Source organism: Asterias amurensis, chromosome 6 (genome assembly GCF_032118995.1).
Source record: "Asterias amurensis chromosome 6, ASM3211899v1".
Lineage (NCBI taxonomy): Eukaryota > Metazoa > Echinodermata > Asteroidea > Forcipulatida > Asteriidae > Asterias > Asterias amurensis.
Window position 1 is genome coordinate 17,720,511 of NC_092653.1, and position 18,855 is coordinate 17,739,365.

At 40.5% G+C, this 18,855-nt stretch overlaps 2 protein-coding genes and 1 non-coding gene across 4 annotated transcripts in view; 2 read left to right on the plus strand and 1 right to left on the minus strand.

Moving 5' to 3' along the window:
* The window catches only part of LOC139939051 (TBCC domain-containing protein 1-like), a 70,818-nt gene that overhangs the window by 50,237 nt on the left and 1,726 nt on the right, over window positions 1-18,855 (minus strand). For both annotated transcript variants that reach the window (XM_071934768.1, XM_071934767.1), the window contains exons 2-12: window positions 18,660-18,790; window positions 13,545-13,669; window positions 11,945-12,042; window positions 10,430-10,538; window positions 8,138-8,198; window positions 7,211-7,286; window positions 6,020-6,113; window positions 5,337-5,403; window positions 4,643-4,763; window positions 3,234-3,297; window positions 2,145-2,193 (exon numbers count right to left, since the gene is read on the minus strand). In XM_071934768.1, coding sequence (XP_071790869.1) covers window positions 2,145-2,193; window positions 3,234-3,297; window positions 4,643-4,763; window positions 5,337-5,403; window positions 6,020-6,113; window positions 7,211-7,286; window positions 8,138-8,198; window positions 10,430-10,538; window positions 11,945-12,042; window positions 13,545-13,669; window positions 18,660-18,749 — 954 coding nt within the window. In that variant the 5' untranslated portion in view covers window positions 18,750-18,790. The remainder of the gene's footprint in view (window positions 1-2,144; window positions 2,194-3,233; window positions 3,298-4,642; window positions 4,764-5,336; window positions 5,404-6,019; window positions 6,114-7,210; window positions 7,287-8,137; window positions 8,199-10,429; window positions 10,539-11,944; window positions 12,043-13,544; window positions 13,670-18,659; window positions 18,791-18,855) is intronic.
* Trnas-aga (transfer RNA serine (anticodon AGA)) lies at window positions 3,033-3,107 on the plus strand. Its single transcript has one exon. It is a non-coding gene; the product is annotated as a tRNA-Ser (tRNA).
* On the plus strand, window positions 14,077-15,425 carry LOC139939053 (uncharacterized). The gene has a single exon (XM_071934772.1). It carries the CDS (start codon window positions 14,077-14,079, stop codon window positions 15,223-15,225), a length of 1,149 nt encoding a protein of 382 aa, XP_071790873.1. The 3' UTR covers window positions 15,226-15,425.

Here is an 18,855-nt window from a genome sequence, read left to right on the forward strand (position 1 = left end):
CATTAGTTGTCCTGTGGACACCCTTGGTAGTATGGCTGATGTTTAAAAATGCAGATTTCAATGTAATTACTCTTCTTCTTCTTGTTGCCATGTACAACATGAACTCAGTGATCAATCCCATCATTTATGTCTTCAAGTACAAGAAGTTTCGAAAAGGTCTTCAAGACATGCTGTGTTGTTGCATTGGTCGACCTCTCAGGCAAAACCGCATTGAAGTTCAGATTGCTATGAATGAACGCACTGCATAGATATGATCACAATCTTCTTAAACCAGAAACATGACTCTCGGGTGGAAAGCAACACATGACATCCTTTAAAACTGACATCAGTACAAGTACTGCAAGAAGCATGAATAAATCTGAGCCTGGTTAGACTAGATCATTCAACATGTTGAGCCTCATACTATTTGTGACTGACACGTCTCAGAAATTGTTCCTTCTTTGTTTTATCAGAGCATACTGATCGAAACGTTGAGTTGAAACCAACGGTTCTTTTCAGAACCACCCCAACTCTTTTAGAGATAGTCATTTCATGGTGTTACATGTACCGTAAACCTTTCCATATCATATTTCCACCATGCAAAGTTTCAAATCCTACTTAATTGTTCATGCTGTTTACCTAGTGCAACAGGGCAGCGGATTAACTAGCCTAAAACCAAACAACAGCGGCTATAGACGCTCTATGTGCGCAACGCTGCCATGGCTGCATCGCCATTGCTGGGTCGCCGGAAGGGCAATGTTTTGTACACAAAGACATAGAAAATCGCCGTCTTTTTAATGATGTATCATGTGAATTGGATGTCTTTCAAAATGATCAACACAATTTCCTTGACAGAACTCAAGACATAGCGGTGTATAACACACTGACCATAAATATTCACCATTAAACGGAAGTGATTACTCAAAACGGCGCAGACAGTAAAAATAGTGTGTACAACACCAGGAGTTCTACCCATGTCCACCCAAAGTATAAGACACCGGACAGTAACAAATGTGGCGTACCCTACAAAAATAGGTGTCCACAGGGGACAGATATGTACATGGGTGAAACCAGTAGGTCAATCGGCACTAGAGTCAAGTCAAAGAACATTCCAAACACAAAGGCCCCTTTATTGCAAGAGCAACCGTCATGCCATCAAGATGGATGAAGTTCAAGTCACTGCAACGAAGGATCATTTTTTTGAAACGTAGGACCAGGGGCCAATTTCATAGAGCTGCATAAGCAAAAAATTTGCTTAAGCACAAAAATAGCTCGCTTATTTTACACATGTTACTGGCCAAAATTTCATGCCATATACATTGCTTGTGACTGGTATTTAGCTGTTGTTCACTTAGCATAACAAGTGAGAGGAGTCTTGGCCGGTAATCTGATTTTACTAAGCAAGGATTTTTTTGCTTAAGCAAAAATTTGTGCTGAAGCAGCTCTATGAAATTGAGCCCTGGGAAGCCATCTAGAAACGTACCCAGAAACCAACTCTCATTAGGGATGCAGGCTATGAGCACCCCCCACCCCCACCCCCACCTCCACCCCATCCACATCTATGATGATCTGGGCCCAATTTCATAGCGCTGCTTAGCGGCCGATGTTGTGCTTACGGTGCAATTCTCTGGTTCATAGCGCTGCTAACAGTAAGAACACGAAGGCATGCTAACCTTCCGGTGCTTACCGCACACACACAAAATGACGTCACAATGCAAATCCACGGTAAACACGCAATATGGCCGCCCAATTTTTCTGCTAACCTGTGAAATACGCTAAGGCTTAAGCAAACTTTTCTGCTACAGTAAGCACGCAAATTTGCTTACCGTTAAGCAGCACTATAAAATTGGGCCCTACTGTCATGTGACCACTCCCGAACAGGAGGTCACATGACTAGGAGGGATTAATCACAATGCTGAATGAAAAAGTCGCGATGAACTAACAGACTTTGAAAAGGTACCTACATGTACTTTACATGTTTGTACAATGAACTACCACGAAAGAACTTGGGAGATTTACTTGTGAGTTTTAACCACTGTTCTTAAAAAATGTTGGTTTGTTAAGATAAAGAAGTTGTGTTGATTTTGATGTGGAGGTGGAATGTAAAATTTGTTAATCTTTGAATGAAGTTTCATACCAAATAACTCAAAGATGTGTTCACTAACCTTGGCAAGTGTCTGCTTACAAATCTGCGACAAAACAACCAATTTGGAGCTGCAAAGAGAAAACAATACCTGATTAAACAGTGTTTTTTTTTTACATTAACATGCAGTTCTAATTTATTATAAACTAAATGCAGGTCACATTAAATGATTGGAGTACTTCTTGTAATACAAAACACAATGTTCACAGATTTACATTAAACTTTATAAACAGTTTGAAGAAAGTGATACATGTATTAGAAGGCTTCCCTTAAAATTTAACTTCCTGTAGTTTTTGAGAAATTAGTAAAACAATGTTTAATGAAAAAAGCATTTTACATGCTAAAAATTTGTTTCTGTGACTTGTTTTACTCATTTCTCAAAAACAGCACCTCAGTAAGTAATATTTAATGGGGAAGCTTTCTACCGTCATTATCTTCAAACCATATCTTCAAACCATATAAATGTAAAATATGTGGACATTGTGTTTTGTGTCCAACAAAAAGTACCCAGGGCATTAATGTAAAGCCTAGAGGGGAACCAGGGCATTAATGTAAAGCCTAGAGGGGAACCAGGGCATTAATGTAAAGCCTAGAGGGGAACCAGGGCTATAATGTAAAGCCTAGAGGGAACCAGGGCATTAATGTAAAGCCTAGAGGGGAACCAGGGCATTAATGTAAAGCCTAGAGGGGAACCAGGGCATTAATGTAAAGCCTAGAGGGGAACCAAAAAATATCACAGGCATGGGAAAGACTCGGGAAAGTACTGAGTATACAGTGCTAACACACATCGGTGTATGGGTAAAAACCTAAATTAATATTCTTTATCCCCGATGCAAATTTAACATCTGTTATATCGTTGCGGTGCCCGCTGCCAAAGCATAGGATTCGAACTGCCTCTAGCTACCGGGCAGCCTCGGTAGTCTAGTTGGTAAGACACTGCTCTAGAATTGCAAGGGTCGTGGGTTCGAATCCCACCCGAGTAACATGCCTGTGATATTTTTTCACAGGACTCGGGAAAGTACTGAGTATACAGTGCTAACACACATTGGTGTATGGGTAAAAACCAAAATTAATATTATAGTATTATTGTTATGAATATGAGACACCCTACCTGGCTGGAGCTTTCTGTGCATTGGTCGCCATCCGACCTCTTTTCACTGCCTCTCCATCCCCACCTTAATGAGAGAAATAATTCATGACTTCATTCTCAATGGTTAGAAGAGTATTATGGCTAATTCATTAATAAGTAATTCACTATGGCTTTTCCCTTCATTATATTTAGACAAAAATCCATTCTTTTTTCATATCTGGTTCATTCACTTTTGTTTTCAAAATGAATGCTTTGTTGAGTTAACATTCAACAATGAAAGAGTATTCAATTTCATTAAATGTCAATGGTTAGAAGAGTATTATGGCTAATTCATTAATAAGTAATTCACTATGGCTTTTCCCTTCATTATATTTAGACAAAAATCCATTCATTTTTCATATCTGGTTCAATCAATTTTGTTTTCAAAATGAATGCTTTGTTGAGTTAACGTTTAACAGTGAAAAGGAGTATTCAATTTCACCAGTTTAGCTTTCACTGGTTAAATAAAACCATTCAATTTTATTAGGCTGAAAGATTAGTTCAATTTCGTAAACGCCAGCAGCAAGAGTTGGTCAACCGTTCAACTTCATCAAGTGTAAATAAGAAGTGCAAGTGTAAAAAGAAATTGAACTTATAAATGGTCAAAGTGTAGTTATGAATGCCTATAAATGGAACAGGATGACTGAAGTTAATCTGAATGAGAAAAACAAAATCATGTCTGAACGAACATGAAATTGAATGCATGAAATAGCTAAAGTTGATATTCAACATGTTAACAAATGTTAAAGGCACTGGACACTATTGGTAATTACTCATAATAATTGTTAGAATAAAAACTTACTTGGTAACAAGCATTAGAGAGATGTTGATAGTATAAAACATTGTGAGAAACGGCTCCCTCTGAAGTAACGTAGTTTTCGAGAAAGAAGTAATTTTCCAATAATTTGATTTCAAGACCTCAGAATTAGATTTTGAGGTCCTGAAATCAATCAACTGAAAGCACACAATTTCGTGTGACAAGGGTGTTTTTTCTTGCATTATTATCTTGCAACTTTGACGACCAATTGAGTTCAAATTTTCACAGGTTTGCTATTTTATGCTTATTAGATTAGATTTAGATTAGTTTAGACTTATTTTATTTGTCCACGTTAAAAACATAGAAACTTGACATCCACTGGCCAATTACAAGATAATAAAAGATATGTTGAGATACACCAAGTGGGAAAACTGGTCTTTGACAATTGCCAAAGGTGTCCAGTGTTTTTATTATCGTTGAAAAGATCCGATCTTTCTCTTTCCAATGATGGTAAACTTGGGTATAGAGAGTGAACATGGACAAAAGTACAGTTCTGTATTATTAGAATTTATTAGAATAAAATATTGGATTAAATATTGAAAATTTCACAAATTCCAGCGTAAAAAGCTCTTACCTGCAGTGGGCCATGAGAGTCTGTTACCAGACGAGATGCATGCAGCTACACCACAAGGGTTGGCCACCAGACAAGTGCGAACCCAAGATTCAAATGTGCGACATGTGAATGCTAGTGTGATCTGTGAGAGGTGAGATTCGTAGTAACAGCGTATATGTTAATAAGCCTTTTTGAGGTATGTTGGACGTGATAGGAGTGTACTGTTTGGTTAAGAGCACCGAATTCAAACTCTGGTGTTTCTGATCAGCAAAGTGTGGGTTCGAATCCCAAGCCGTGACACTTGTATCTTTAAGCAAGACACTTAACCATTGCTTCATCCTTCAGATGGGACGTAAAGTCGTTGGTCCCAAGTGTTGTGTAGTGCATGTAAAAGAACCCAGTGCACTTATCAAAAAGAGAAGGGGTTCACCCCGGTGTTCCTGGCTGTGGCTGCTAAATGCGCCGTAGCACCTTGTAAACCCTTATAAGATGCTACATAATTGGGTCTCAGAATTCATCACTTCAATAACCTATCTTTCTGAAAGTTTGTATATACTCAGCGCCTTGAGTATCCTGTTGGTGCGCTATATAAGACTTTGATATTATTATATTTTACCCTTACAGACAAAATATACAATTCTGTAATTAAAAAAAACACCCTCTGAATATGCTCAGAATTGATAATGAGTTCTTTGTACATAAACAAACTGTTTACCTTTGAGAAGCCACTCTTTTGTTGAAGGGATTGCATTTTTGCAAGCTCATGTACTGGCTTCACCGAACTAACATAAAGGAAGATACAAATCAAAATAATGTCATGAAATAAGTGATAAGTAAATCCCTTCTGACTCCCCAGTTATCAAAACCAAGTCGTATGGTTCCCGCTCTTTACAATATGCAGCCGTTCAGTTATGGAACAGTCTTCCAGAGGTCGTCAAACAGGCTGAGACATCAGAACAATTCAAAACCCAGTTAAAAACATATCTGTTCACTTTGTACAATAATTGTTGATTTCCTTTTACAGCGCATAGGGACCTCACAGTGATATGCGCTACATAAGAATGATTTTTATTATTATTACTATTATTTTTATTTGAGTTCAGCCTCGCTAACATGGGCAGCCAGTCATTTCATTACCTCTCTTCACTAATAATGTATATAACCCAAGGAAGGAAATTGCAGAAAAACAATGCTGTTGGCTTACAAAAAGTGACAGCTCTGTACGCATGCTAGTTAAAAACATTTTGAGCGCTAGTAGCGGGGCTTCAAAAAGCAAGTAATTTGGCTGGTAACCAGTTTCTGCTAGGCAAGATTTGTCTGTGCTTAGGACATTTTTGTTATGGCTTACAGGCTTTATGAAATTGGTCCCTGATGGTACTTTGGAAAGTTAATACTAACCTTGAGCCATCCACTGAGCCTTCTAAGAGGAAGCTCATAGATTGAACTGCCTGTAGAGATAGCAGAACATCAGTGGCAGAACCTGCATACGGATCTACAGTAAACACAATTACATTGAAAGGTATTATACAGGATAGACCCCTTGCTTATTTTCTCAGAAGTCCAAAACAGCGCCCTCTCTGATTGCTGAGAGTTGTGCGCAGCACACACACCTTTCAAATGTTTGAGCTCAGCGATGGCTGCCATTGCAAGGGGTCTTCTAGCAGAGCTGACAAAGTAGTTGCAGTGTTCTTTTTATTGTCAATCATATACATGAAACAGCAAACCTGTAAGAAAGTTTGAATACTCTGTTGTGTGAGTCAGGAGAAAATAGGGAAAAAAACATCCACAATTTTCAGCATGTCAACAGTGTCCCTATTTTGGTCGCACAACCAAAATCAGCTGTTGCGATTTAATACATTTTCAGATAAATGTTCGTTTGATATGACATCATTTTAGACAACTGGGCAGACACCATTCGAGAACGGTCACGTTGTGATACCACTCAACTCAAGGCAGCAGCACTGGAAAAGACGGGCTGTGGTGGGAGCGGTACCAGTGATTCAAGCGGGGTATAATTGAAGGAGGAGGCCATGGGCAAATGCCTATGTCTACTAGAAAGAGAGTGGTATAAAAGTAGGCAACCATTATAAACATATTGACTGGCAATGAGGTAAAATTTAGTGTACGTCTATTCCCCCCGAGGGACTTTGGAACGACCACAAGAAGGACCCATTTCCTGAGGCCGAAGGAAATATGTCCCTCTTCTGGTCACTCACAGGCGCGAGGGGGATAGACATGCACTTTTTACCTAATTATGCCAGTCCATATGTGTTTTATAACACACCTCGGTCTTAAATGTGAAATAAGAAAAGAAACTTGGAAAAGAAAGAAATGCAATTAATTTCCCCTGATCAGCTGATTCTGTTTTTTAATTGCTGTATATGGTTCACATCATGAGAGGGCCCTGTAACCAGTCAAAAACTTAAAAGACTAGTGCACGCTTGTGAACTAGTTCCCACAAAACATGCGCGTGCGATCACTAGACTATATTTGTTCACCCCACATGACCATGTTTCAGCCAACCAGAACACAGAAAAAGCAAGAGGTGTCTTATAATATGAAATATTCTTTGAGAATGTATGCACTTACCAGCTTCTACAAGGAGTGAGAGCATATCATTGAGATGAGCAAGAACAAAGGCCATGTGAGTGTTCTCATCCAAGCTCTGGAAGAGAAAATTAATTTAAGATCAATGCTCCACAATCACATAACTTCAAGCACATTATAAATGTTTTAAATAAAAATTTAGGTTGGCCTTGTTTTTTAACAATGACATACAAAAACCAGTAGTTCAACACTTTAGCCTGCCTGCAGCTGATTTCACAAAACGCTAGGATTAATCCTATCTCGAGTTAGGACAAGTAACCCGTCCTAACTTAGGATGGGTTTTATGCGCCCTAACCTCTTGGGATACAGAACTGAACTCGTCCCAAGTCCTAGGATTTATCCCAAGTTAGGAAGAGTTTGGTGAAATCGACGGCTGGTCATTCCCTGCATCACCTCAAGGTGTCCATTGTTCAGCAGAGAGCATTCAGAGACAGATTTGCAAGGGAAGCTGCTGAACAAAAGATCATCAAGAACCTGAACTGTATTGATAGGGACCTTACAAGGAGTAGATGCTCTTAAGTCACTGACTCCACCTTGTGTTATTTGGTTATTTGAAAGCTCGTGCATTTTTGTTATGTTTAGTTCTAGTCTTAAGTGTTACCACTACCTTCCTGGTTTTTTTTCTTCTGCTAGTGCAGAACAGATTGCCACACAGTCAAAAAGGGTGACAGTGCTGTGATTTTGTAAACTGCAATCACATCGACGTACTGACGTAAGGGCTTGATTTCATAATGCTTTATGGATCGAGCCAATTGGGGGGGAGGGGTTATTATCAAAGTTTGACTCTACCTTTAAAAGTTAAAAGAATTGGCATAAAATCTGGGCCTGGTGTACCTGGTACTTTAAGTACCTTCAGAGTCAGCATTTAAGTACTAACTTTGTTATATCTACTACATGTAGCATCCATACCTTAGAGTTGAGGTTTCCTCCTCTGGTATCAACATCTGGGGATCGTGGACGCATTGGCCATCTACAAACATCTTCAATAAGGTTCAATAATTACAGCAGTTACAGGTTGTATGGTTTTTGACTGGCGGTCTCCCTAGGCCGCCAAAATTAGAGGTAGATAACTCAGTTGGCAGAGCGTGGCATGTCATACAGAGGTCGCAAATTTCAATCTAGTCAATGTTTTGATTTTCAACCCACAATTATTGTTCAATAATTTCATTAGATGTACATCCGATCAAGGTGTGCTGTTAAATAGGGACTAGCCAGCAGGAGCAGTTAGCTTGTCATTTCACTAGTCCAGCAGCTTTTTCACTGTCAATATTACTCAAATGAAATAGGGATACTTTCCAACACTGAACTAGCCAGGAGCAAGTTCGAGTGGGCACATTTAGTCGACCCGTGATTGACTACTGACCAGCAACATACATGCGCAGTGAACCTAGTCAACCTACCGCCTTTTCGCTATACAATGTACTGTCACTGGTTCCTCTCTGCGCTTTACACATGTTAGAATGGAACATGCTGTTGGGACCAGTGAAAATACCATGGGCTCGAGGCTGGTTCCAAATGGTCGACCACAGAGTAGTCAACCAATGGTCGACCAGCTTGGTTTGAGTGCAAATGGTCAACCTTTAGTTTAAAAACCATTGTGCGCACTAGAACTTGCTCCAGGTGGACCACTTGGAAAGATTTCTGACTGGTCCTCTGGTGTTTTAACTGGCATTTGGGCCAGCGGACCACTGTTAAAAGCAGTGGACACTATTGGTAATTACTCAAAATACTTGTTAGCATAAAACCTTACTTGGTAACGGGTAGTAGGGAGAGGTTGATGAGAAATGGCTCCCTCTGAAGTAACATAGCTTCCGAGAAAGACGTAATTTTCTACGAATTTGATTTCGAGACCTCAGATTTAGAATCTGAGGTCTCGAATTCAAGCATCTGAAATCACACACCTTCGTGTGACAAGGGTGTTTTTTCTTTTATTATGATCTCGCAACTTCGACGACCGATTGAGCTGGAATTTTTCACAGGTTTGTTATTTTATGTATATGCTAAGATACACCAAGTGAGAAGACTGGTCTTTGACAATTACCAATAGTGTCCACTGTCTTTAAAGGAGAATGCTGCTGATACACCTATCATTAGATCGACCAAATAGGTCACTCTCTTCACGCCATTGACAATTACAAGTGTGAAACAGCTGCCAAAAAGCTTGTCACTTTACAACTACAATATGTTAACAAGGTGCTGCCAGTCAGATTGCTGTGGAATCAGGGGTCGATTTCACAAAGAGTTGGGACTAGTCTTAGGAGATATACAAAACGTATGGCTAGTCCTAAGTTAGTTAGGACGAGTAACTCGTCCTAATTAGAGATAAGATTAGTCTTAACTCTTTGTGAAATCCACCCCAGAACATAATAATAATAAAATAATAATAAGACTTGTAAGGCGCACGTATCAACCCTGCTGGGTGTTCAAGGCGCAGTAAAAACCAAAAACCAAAAACAAACAAAACAAAGGGTATGTTCAGACAGCGTACTAAGTTAGACCCGAACCGGTTTAACTTTTACGAGCAGCAGGGGGTGATCGTAAAAACAAAACCCCTTTGCGTTCAGACAGCACTGAGTTAAACCCGATCCGGTTTATCTTTGGTTTTAAGAGGTCAAAGAAAACGCGAACCTGTTACTCTAACATCCTGTTTATTGTCCTGTTCATTGGTCACCGTGTGTTTACGTAATGATTACGGAGGTCAATGGGTCGCCTGTTGTGAGTTAAACCGGATGTGGTAATTTTATTCTGTCCACACACAGTGTTAAAAGATAAACCCGAAGCGGTCTAAAGATAAACCCCTCCCTGGACGGTTTATCTTTTGTGGGTTGAACTCAATTCGGACTAACTTTAGATCCGTTCAGACACACTGAGTTGAACTCGATTGAGTTGAACCATGAGTTAAACCAACTTTAGTACTGTGTCTGAACGCACCCAAAGAAAAACAGACACAACAAAATTAGTCCTTGAAAACCTGTGACATAAGATAATTTTGAGAAGAGATTTGAATGTTGTGGTACAAAGACAACATTCCAGATGCGTGGTGCAGCAGAAGAAAAAAGAGGTTTCAGACACATGTCAGAACATAGAGGTTTTAGAACATAGGGGTGTAACCACTGGCTACACCACTCCCCCTTATGTTCCCATTACATTTGCCAATTGGGGTTGAACATGAAACAACCAGCAGATATTTAAAAAGGATACTCGTCACCAGCAACTAGAGATGAACGAAGTGATATCCTGTGAACCTGCTGCAGGAATAAATACAGCAGGAATTCCAGTGTGTCTACTGACGCCTGACTCTTCAGAAACTCTGCAAATTCAAAAAAGCTATCAGTAGTCACAAGAGGAATAACCACGGTAAACAGGTCAGTGTTGTAGTCATGAACTTTGACTTTTGACCTACAGTCATAATATGTAAAGGTTGCTAAAATGAACACTTAGACCATGTTTTAAGGCAGTGGACACTATAGACCAATCCGACGAAACAAAATTGGTAGCGCCCTCTATTGAAAATTACCAACTGCGGTGTCTTTTTGTGCACAATCTAGGCATTGAAGACAACGCCGCAATGGCGCGCGGTGCTCAACACTTGCGCGCCCGGTGCTCAACACTATGGCGCCCGGTGCGCGTCGGATTGTTCTATTGGTAATGTCTCAAAATAATTATTAGCATAAAACCTTACTTGGTAACAAGTAATGGGGAGCTGTTGATGGTATTACACATTGTGAAAAACGTCTCCCACTGAAGTTGAGTAGTTTTCGAGACAGAAGTAATTTTCCACGAATTTGATTTTGAGACCTCAGATTTAGATTCATTATCTCGCAACGACGACCGATTGAGCTCAAATTTTCATGCATATGTTGAAATACACCAAGTGAGAAGACCGATTTTTGACAATTACCAATAGTGTCCAGTGTCTTTAAATTATAATAATAATAGTAAAAAATTCTTATATAGCGCATTTCACAATAACCGTATCAATGCGCTTTACATTAGTGCCCTGGTCATTGGGCCAACAATTAGCAGCTGCAGCTCCAGCTGCATGTTGCTGGGGTGTTTCTATGGGCAGCCTGTGGTCATGTGATGAATGATTAATTGATTGGTTTACTTCCTAACTCTGGTTAAGAAGCCACTGGTTCTCAGAAAAGAGAACTTAGAGGGAAGGCACACATTTGGTAATTACTCAAAACAAATATTAACTTAAAAACTGACTTGGTAACGAGCATTGGAGAGCTGTTGATAGCATAAAACATTGTGAGGAACGGCTCCCTCTGAAGTAGCATCGATTTTGAGAAAGAGGTAATTCCTCACTAAAATAATAAAAGACTTCTAGCTAGAAGTCCTTCATTCTAGCTATAGAAGTCTTTTATTTCTATCTGAAAGCACACAAATTCGTCCAACAAGGGTGTTTTTCTCTCATCATTTTCTCGCAACTTCGATGACCAATTTAGCTCAAATTTTCACATGCTTGTTATTTTATGCTTATGTTGGGATACACCAAGTGAGAAGACTGGTCTTTGACAATTACCAAACATGTACCTTCCCTTTAATCATTGTACTAGCCAAGAACCTAATGGAGAGAAAACAAAGAAGTTCAAATTTTAAAGTATGTCATCTATGATAGGTCAAGGCATTTTTCACTTTGCAAAGGGCACTTCTATTGGAAAATGTTAAGGCCTTTGGGAAACTTTTGAAGGGGCACCATGGCCTGGATACCTTTTTCCTCGGGTGTTTTGCACGATTGCGCCTTCTCTGCCAACTTAAGTCTTGTCTCTGCTGGGCATTCACAAAGTAAGTCATATCCCTCAAAGAACCTATAAAAAACAAAAACAAAAACAACAATTTACCACAAAGTAACAACAGTAACAACTTTTGCTGCTGTAAGGGCAATGTAGTAAGCAAAATAAGGTATGTCCCGAGCTAAATGGCTCATATAAGGCCGGTGTTTATATCCGGTTTCCTTGGCATTTAAAGACACTGGACACTATTGGTAATTGTCAAAGACCAGCCTTCTCACTTGATATAGCTCAACATAGATGCATAAAATAACAAACCTGTGAAAATTTGAGCTCAATCGGTCATGGAGGTTGCGAGATAATAATGAAAGAAAAAACACGCCCTTGTCACATGAAGTTGTGTGCTTTCAGATGCTCGATTTCGAGACCTCAAATTCTAAATCTGAGGTCTTGAAATCAAATTCGTGGAAAATTACTGCTTTCATGAAAACTACTCCACTCAGAGGGAGCCGTTTCTCACAATGTGTTATACTTCCAACCTCTCCCCATTACTCGTTACCAAGTAAGTTTTTATGCTAATGATTATTTTGAGTAATTACCAATAGTGTCCACTGCCTTTAACGACTCAGAATTTTCATTGCCCCCGTACAGGATGCCAGTCCATCGCAGGTTACTGGCCACCTCTGGCCGGTACCCATTTCTACTGGGTGAGATAGCGCCTTGTTAAGGGAGACAAGTGTCGCGACCGACCAGGCCAGGATTTGAACCCATGCTCTGTAAGTAACAGAACTTCAGTGCACTGCCATAGACCCCTCAGCCCAGAAAACCCAACGAATGTAGTATTTCCTCAATAAAGGGTATCTCTATGAAAGAAACTTCAGTTTTATTTGGAATATTTCAAGGGGCACTAGGGGCAAGGAGGCAATTGCATCCGTTTAAGTAAATTACAGAATTGGTTTGCTAGCAAAAACGTTGCTGGCAGTGTAAGCACTTTGTAATCCACCATATACGTAAACTGAAAAACCTGTAGAAGTTTGAGATCGATCGGCCATCTGGGTCACGAGAGAATAGTGAAAAACCGATTACAAATTTTGCATTGCATCGATGCCAAAACAAAAATGAATAAAACGCTCACTGAGCGATAAACTCCAAATGCGAAATTAGATTATTTATTTCTCATTAAATATGAAATTTCAGACAGAAATATTTCAAGGGATGTTTTCTACTACATGTATCACCATCATTAGACCGTGTAAGTTTTATGTAAATCTGTGATCTTCAAGATTTTTGTTTCTTACCAATTCTGTAACACTCCTTTAAGCACCAATTTCATAGAGCTGCTTCACCACAAATTGTAGCTAAGCACAACAAAATTATGCTTACCAGAATATGGTTACCAGCCAATATACCATTATACCAAGAATTATTTTCTGCTTTGGTAACTGGCCCTGGCTTACAACAAGTACCACTTGCTCTCATTAGAAACATCCCAAACATTTCAGAAGTTATTTGCCCTGCAGAACTCTTTAGCATTTGCGTTTAAATACTATAAAGAGAAGAAAAGAAACTGCATAACTTACATCCAGGCTAAGTCGTCTGATATGTTGAGCTTGTTCACAGCAATGTGTCTCCATACTGGAAAGCTGAGATTGGGGAAACCTGCTCGCCCTTTGGTCTTTGCATACACAGCCACTTTCCGCAAATACTGACATTAAGATGGAATAAAACAGGTTTAATAATTAAAAACAGAGCTTTGCCTTTTCTTTTGGAAATTAAATAATGAGTGCTTTGATATTCCCTAGGAGGGGTGTGACAAAGTCCAATCATTATTTCAAATACAAATGTGCCTATCCCAGGCCTGATCATTCACGGAGGGAACAAGGCGATTGCCTCCATGCCCCCTGGTCATTGCCTTGGCGCCATTGAAATGCTCCAGTGAAAATTTACAATTCTACCTCATAACCACCTAGCGCCTTACGTGAGATTGCACCTGCCACCGGTATTTCGTCGTCACACTTGAGAGAGTTCTTTGTTAAAAGGAAACCTCTCCCTATATAAGTGAGCTCCAAGGTTCACACCCCAGTGCATTTTTGTGACCGGTATAATTCCACGATGTCTACACAACTATCTTCAGATATTCTTGGCCTACTCGACGACCCTTCGGACTTTGAGTTAAGCGGCACGGTGTCAACTGCTGGCCCGTCTACTTCGATCTCTGCCTCCGGTGGTAATCCATCGGGTGGAAAGGCAAAGCCGAAGCCAAAGAAAATGACCAACAAATCATCAAACGCCGGGGTCACTCGGCAAGAGTTTGGGTCTCTACAAGAGCAGATGACAACCATGGCAGACGCAATGCAGATCCTACAGTCTACAGTGTTGACCTCTCTGGGGAGTTCAAGCTCTGCGAAACGACAGAAGGTCGACCATGTTACGCCAGCGGAAGACCAAGGGGCATGCACATCGAGTGATGACTCTCTTGCGACTGACCAGCTCATCAACAACCTCCTAAAACCCGACGCTGGTGATAATTCATCAGCCAGGGTACTCAGCGTGGTAGAGCAATTCTACTCCGAAGAGGATACAGGTGCCAAAGTTGACGAGAAGTTGGCCGGTGTTATCAGCAAGTTACTCCGACACAAATCATCAGAAGGGAAGGTTGCAGAAAAACTTAATAAATTCAAGCGACCATGTAACATTCCAGAACTTGATTGTACCAGAGTTAATCCAGAAATCTGGAATTCTTTGCAATCAAAGACAAGATCAATGGACATCAAGTTACAAAAGGTTGAGCAGGCGGCGCTGAAAGGCATGGTGCCTATTGTAACCTGCATTGAGGCTCTAATGAGCACCAATAAAAGCCTGGATCACAAGGTTTTGGTAACAAACCTACTGGATGCATTGGCCATAATTGGCCATGCAACCACCGAGTTGAACTTCCGGCGAAGAGAACTTATAAAGCCCGACTTAAACCAACAGTTTTCCACTCTTTGCTCTGCGCAGGCGCCCGTAACCGGGCTCCTGTTTGGGGACAATTTGTCTCAAAAGTGCAAAGATATTCAGGAAACTAATAAGCTTGGCCAAAAATTTGGTCAACGTGGTAATTTTTCTGCCGGTCCGAAATCGGATCGCGGCAGGCAAAGGGGAAATGCCAAGACTTTTTCCCATCGTGGCGGGCAAACGCGTCAGGGAAACTCCTTTCGCCCAAAACGCAGGCAACAGAGAAAGCCAGCAGAAACACGGCAACAAACCGCAACCAAGTAAAACCTTGTAAAACGGTGAGTGAGCACAAATGTGATAATACTCAAAATCAAGTTGCGAAATTATTTATGGCAGGTAAACTCGCATATCATATAGCCCAATGGCGCGAGATTACGTCTGATCAATGGGTGCTCGACGCTGTTCAGCACTATCATATTGAATTCACTAAAAGGCCATACCAAACACGCATTCCAAGGGATTTGCAGTGTGAACCACACGAGGCTGAAATTATTACCTCTGAAATTGCCAAATTGCTCGATAAAAGAGCAATAGTCAAAACGAACCACGTCGAAGGTGAATTTATTTCGAATATTTTCATTCGGCCAAAAAAGGATGGTTCGTCTCGCCCTATAATAAATCTGAAGGGGCTTAACAAATTTGTGGAGTATTTTCATTTTAAAATGGAAACTATCCGCACGGCAATTCAACTGATACGGCCACATTGCTATATGGCCTCTATAGATCTTATAGATGCTTACTTTGCAGTGCCTATAGCCACTGAGCAAAGGAAGTTTTTGCGTTTCACTTGGCGCAATGCGATATACGAGTTTACCTGTCTACCATTTGGTTTAGCTAGTGCCCCACGTGTGTTTACGAAAGTTATGAAACCACTGGTTGCCTCACTGAGGTTAAGGGGCCATTAATCGTGAGACTATGTTTACGATTCCCCACTCATCATATCAATTGGCTTGAGTTAAAAGCTTGCTCATTAGCATTGCAATCATTCTTCTCAGAAGAAAACGGTGTTTCAATCCACCTTAAATCTGACAACATCACGGTGGTTGCTTTCCTAAAACACTTTGGTGGCGCGGGATCCGAACTGCTACATTCCTTAGCTAGGGAGATTTGGCTATGGTGCATGGCAAGGAAAATTTGGCTGACTAGTTCACACCTCCCTGGTGTGCAAAATATTCTGGCAGACACGGCATCCCGACAATTTCGGGATGATCTCGAGTGGAAACTTAACCCCACAATTTTTTCAAAGATCATAACAGTTTTCCCTAAGCCTGATGTGGATCTTTTCACATCGAGGTTGAACCGCCAATTGTTACCGTATGTTTCATGGCGAGCTGACCCAGTTAGACTGGTCAACGTATGACTGTTTTTATGCATTTCCGCCATTTAGCATAATAAACAAAGTACTCACTAAGATTGAGCATGACGAGGCGATCGGTATACTGATCGCGCCTTTATGGCATACGCAATCATGGTTCCCGACAATGCTTAAACTACTTGTCAGAAACCCCATTATCTTGCCTTTTCAATAAGATTTGCTTTCGCTTCCCTTCTCAAATAGACTCCATCCGCTACGGGATCATCTGAGATTGATGGCATGTTCCTTATCAGGGAGGCGCTCCGACAGCAAGGTGTATCGGGACCAGTTTCCCAAATTATCATCGCATCATGGCGGTCTGGCACAAAGAAGTGCTACAAGTCGGCATTCGACAGATGGATTCAGTTCTGCACTCGGACGGAAACTCATCCGATTCGACCAACTTTGGTGAAAGTGTTGGATTTTTTGACAAAACAATTTTTGTCAGGCAGCTAATACAGCAGTTTAAACATTACCAGAAGTGCCTTGTCGGCAGTGATCCCGACGCTTGAGGGCGTCACAGTGGGCTCTCATCCATTGGTTAAGAGACTGATGAAAGGGGTGTTCAATCTGAGACCACCAAAGGCTCGATACTCACAAACATGGGATGTGACTGTGGTGCTTGACTATTTAAGAACTCTCGGTCCTAATGAGGGACTCTCGTTGAAAAAGCTTACCATGAAACTGGTAGTTCTTACTGCCCTTACATCGGGGCAACGTTGTCAGACACTATCATTTATGAACATTAATTCAGCCCAAGTTAGGGCAAATTCTGTTAAATTTACTATCGAGGCACTAACCAAAACAAGTAGAGTTGGTAAACCTCATGGAGAAGTTGATTTAATTGCTTACCCTCATGATCATTTACTTTGTGCTATGAGTGTTTTAAAAGTTTATCTTGAGAAAACTAAATCTGTCAGAGGTGGAGAAAAGAAATTTTTCTAAGTTATGTACCACCCCACAAAGCAGTGGGATCAGAAACGATAGGCAGATGGATAAAGCTAGGACTTTCAGATGCAGGTATAAGGACGGACAAATTTACCGCCCACAGTACAAGGGCAGCTGCATGTAGTGCAGCTTCAAGGAAAGGTGTACCACTTGCAACAATCATGAAAGCTGCAGGATGGTCGAGATCATCGACGTTTGCTAAGTTTTATGATAAACCTGTAGAGGATACAGGGGAGTATAATTGTTTTGCTGAGAGTATACTCAGTCATTCTGCTTTTTCACAGAATAAGTAATGTTTTATTTGAAACGGACGATCACCTTGTAATGTTTCACTGAATAAATGATGTGTCATTGAGACGGTACGTTACGTTGTTACCTTTTGTTCTTCGACCTTTTTGTGATGGCTCCAAACATCTCACGTAAGGCCGAAGTGCTAGGTGGTTATGAGGTAGAATTTCTCAATTAAACGAAATGTAATAGAATGAAATTGAAGTTTAATTTTGATTCTACCGAGTAACCACTAGCACTGAAGGACTTACGCTCCCTCCCTCTTTAGGGTGACTATTGTCATTATTACAAATATTAATATTTGACACTCCCTCCCAATGAACTGCAAAAAGCTCATTTGTATTGTCTACAAAAATGCTCTGGGGTGTGAACCTTGGGGCTCACTTATATAGGGAGAGGTTTCCTTTTAACAAAGAACTCTCTCAAGTGTGACGACGAAGTACCGGTGGCAGGTGCAATCTCACGTAAGGCCGAAGTGCTAGTGGTTACTCGGTAGAATCAAAATTAAACTTCAATTTCATTCTATTACATTTCGTTTAATTGAGAAATTTCCTCATAGGATGCCCTTTACCAAGGAAAAAATGCCTTGGTGCCCTTGACCTTTTAAAAACGAAGCATATGTACAGGCCTGCATATATTTAGTTTTATATCCTACATTCATAAATACCTAGGACAGTTTATCCATTCTGATTGGTCGAGAGGACATTTGAACGGATGATATAACACTAGTAAAAAGTGTTGAAACATAAGCGTGACACGCGAGCTTGCACCTGTGCTTAGACAGTTTCTTCATTCCTATTGGTCGAGAGCATAAGGAGTGGTTTACCCAAGGGCTTTACCATTTCATAGCTGGAGGGGTATTGTGTGGAAAGAAATCATTGAACAATTAAAACTTTTGCATTTATTTTACTTTTTGAACAAAACTTTTTTACCAAAAAGTGTTGATGTTTTTTGACCGAAAAGGTATTTATGAATGGGAATCAAAGTGTGTTGAATCGGTTTTCAACTAGTGGTTTAAACCCGACAAGGCCTGGTTCTTGATAATGTTACTGAGACGAAGTCGAGGTAAGTCTTCACGACACATTGATTCCCTTATTATTCAACTTACGTGGAGAGACAACTTTGGATGTGGAGAAACCTGCAAGGCACCGATGTGAAACGGATCAAACTTGAGCCACAAATTAGCTTTGGCCGCCATTTTATATCATCAGGCAGTTACATGGATCTCAGTGTAGACCTCTGATGAGAAAGGTTCAGTATAAAGAGCAGAAATTGTTAATATAGGTGCTTGATGCTTGATGAGT

Bases quoted from the DNA above. Each gene is read 5' to 3' on its own strand.
- LOC139939053 (XM_071934772.1), top strand. From the start codon at position 14,077: ATGTCTACACAACTATCTTCAGATATTCTTGGCCTACTCGACGACCCT.